Source organism: Orycteropus afer, unplaced genomic scaffold (assembly GCF_000298275.1).
Source record: "Orycteropus afer afer isolate SDZICR_OR568_19922 unplaced genomic scaffold, OryAfe1.0 scaffold00329, whole genome shotgun sequence".
In the NCBI taxonomy this organism is placed as follows: Eukaryota; Metazoa; Chordata; class Mammalia; order Tubulidentata; family Orycteropodidae; genus Orycteropus; species Orycteropus afer.
Window position 1 is genome coordinate 2,573,383 of NW_006921916.1, and position 2,801 is coordinate 2,576,183.

General features: G+C 34.8%; 1 protein-coding gene across 1 annotated transcript in view; it reads right to left on the reverse strand.

Moving 5' to 3' along the window:
• ATP6V1H (ATPase H+ transporting V1 subunit H) overlaps positions 1-2,801 on the reverse strand; it is a 241,165-nt gene that overhangs the window by 216,944 nt on the left and 21,420 nt on the right. The window contains exon 4 of the mRNA XM_007952207.2: positions 2,467-2,580. Within this exon, the coding sequence (XP_007950398.1) occupies positions 2,467-2,580 (114 nt within the window). The remainder of the gene's footprint in view (positions 1-2,466; positions 2,581-2,801) is intronic.

Here is a 2,801-nt window from a genome sequence, read left to right on the forward strand (position 1 = left end):
TGACTCTACTTTGAGGTGGCAGCTCTTCCCTAGTCATATTTTGAGTGTCTTCCATCATGAGGGGCTCATCTTCCAGCACTATATCAGACAATGTTCCTGCTCTTTATAAGATTTTCACTGGCCAATCTTTTTCAGAAATAGATTGCCAGGTCCTTCCTCCTAGTCTGTCTTAGTCTGGAAGTTCTCTGAAGACTTCATTTTGGGTGACCCTGATGGCATTTGAAATCCAGTGGTATAGTGTCCAGCATCACAGCAACACACAGGTCACCACAGTACAAAAATCTGATACACAGTGGTGAAAATATATATGTAGATACATATAACTAAATATTCAAGCTGCATTTTTAAATGTTTCAATTAAAGTAAATAAAATTTAGTAGTGCTTCAAGAATTTCAAGACATATCCTATATCATTTTGAGTTTGGAAAACAAGATTAGGATTCATTTTAAGACCACGGGAAAGACAATAGAACAAAAATATTTCTTAGAGGCAGACTTTCACCAAATCACTTACCATAATTCTAAGAAATCTCTCCAGCAGATTCTTAGTCACTATCTCATTCCTGCCAAGCTTACCCTAAGTTCTCCTCTTTACCTCAGATTCATATGTACTTTGCTATTAAATAGCCATCTCTCACTACATAAACAAGTACACCTTCTCATTAATTTTCAACTTTCTTCAAGCTACAAGATTAATTATTATTATTTTTATTATTAAATAGGCAGTATAAATACTTCTTCTCCACACACAAATCCCAATTTAATAAAGATGCTTTCAGGACTCTCCAAAAGCAAAGTCACTATTCTAAAACTCCAATTTCTCAGCAGTAATCGATTCCAATAGAGAGGGAGGCCATGGCAGTGGACTAGTGCTTGTTTTTACATTGAACACAGCCAGCCAGACTGACAGAGGCACACTTTCAAGGACAACATGGCAGACACCTGAGTGTTGGGATCTACTCGGAATTTACAATGTGATGGTACCACTGAGGCACCTGAACTCATTCCCTGAGTTGTGATATACTAATGTTTCTGACTCGACGGCACATAACAACAACAACAACAACAACAATGTTTTCATGGGCTCAGCTAAATGAATTTACAGATTTCACTATTTAGTTTTAATTGGTCTGACTTTCACAAAGTAGACACTGGCTTAAAATGATTCGTAAGAGAATCAGGGATTGAAATATCAGCTGTATGAACACAGGTAAAAAGAACAAGACAAAGTACTAAGAAACTGACATTTCTACTCCTAGCATAAACTCTTCATCAGCACATTACAAGGTAAACTAATGAAACCATAACGCTAAGAGTCTGAGAGATTAGCCAAAAATAACTGCAATCACCAAGAAGTTAAAACATGGATTTAGTAATACAATCAATAATTGAGAGGGAAAGATAGAATCATTGCTTAGAGGACAGTGAGTTTCTGCAAAGGGATAACAGAAAAATCTGGAAACAGATAATGATGATGGTTGCCCAACATGATGAATGTAATAACTGTCACTGAATTGTACACATAAAACATGTTGCAATGGCAAATGTTTTTGTGTGTGGGTATGTGTATTTTTACCACAACAACAATAAAAAATTTGGGGGAGATAGCCACACAAGAAAAAATGAACTTTTCCTGTGTGTATATTTGTCAATTATATTATAAAATCATCAAAATTACCAAGACATTTAAAACTAGGCAACCAGAAATTGAAAACAAGCCTTCGTAATTTGAAGAAAATGTATTACTGATTTTAAAAATACTCTTCTTTAAAATATGGTTAATTTTATAAATCCTCCTTTTTTATTTCTCTATAAATGTTTTCAAATGCATACAGCGTGAACATACTGGCACATAAATGAGCACAGGCACAGAGAGATAGTGCTCCTTGATGTAAAACATGGAGAGACATGTACTGGAATGAGCAGCCTCAAAGCTCCCTGCCTTGCAGCCCACTCCTCCCTGGGAATAGAAAAGCTGCCTGTACAAAGGTTTATTCTCTCAATCCTCCTCTCAAATATTCTCCAGGCTCCATAAAAGATTTTTCAATGTTAGGGCTTCCAACAACACATTAGGCACACATTTCAGTGTTAAGGCTTCAGGCTAAATTTAAAACAGTGGTGTAGTTAAGAAATTTAAAAAGTAATTAGTTAATTAAATACAGCAGCTACTTCAAAGGAAAATTTTATTTCTACATAGTAAATTGTGTTTAATCCTGTCTTACGACAATCTAGAGGTTTTTACACATGTAAATTTACCAAAGGCTTTTTACGCTAATGAACTCATCATAGGGTTTTCTGATAAAAAGTTTTCAGACCATATCTCCTTGACATCCCAATATTACCAAATTACTAAAAACCAATAAGGAAACACTGCTTCTAAAAATAAATGTGGCAGCAGTTACTTCTCATAAATGCCTCAAGTTTGTTTCTTTCCAAAATTAGAAATGTGATCGATTCAAAATTTACCATATGAACAGTAAAGAGATCCTGGCGATTCAACATTGGTAGAAAGTAGGACCAGGCAGTATTCCTGCTACGTTTTGCATAGTCGAAGAAAATGCTAACACGCTGATGATTTTCCTAAAAAACAAAAGAAATAATATCACTAATCAGAATGAATTTCACTAATGAATTTAAGAGTTGTGTATTGCTTCTCAACCTTTCACTTTAAGTCCCATTTAAGACAGAGTGAGTCTTTTCTTTCCAGTGTGTATGATTTTCTTCTGTTATTATTGTTATGGGATGGGAGGGTGGTTAGATATTTTTAAAATAAATCTACCTTTTAGGGGAAAAAAAAAAAA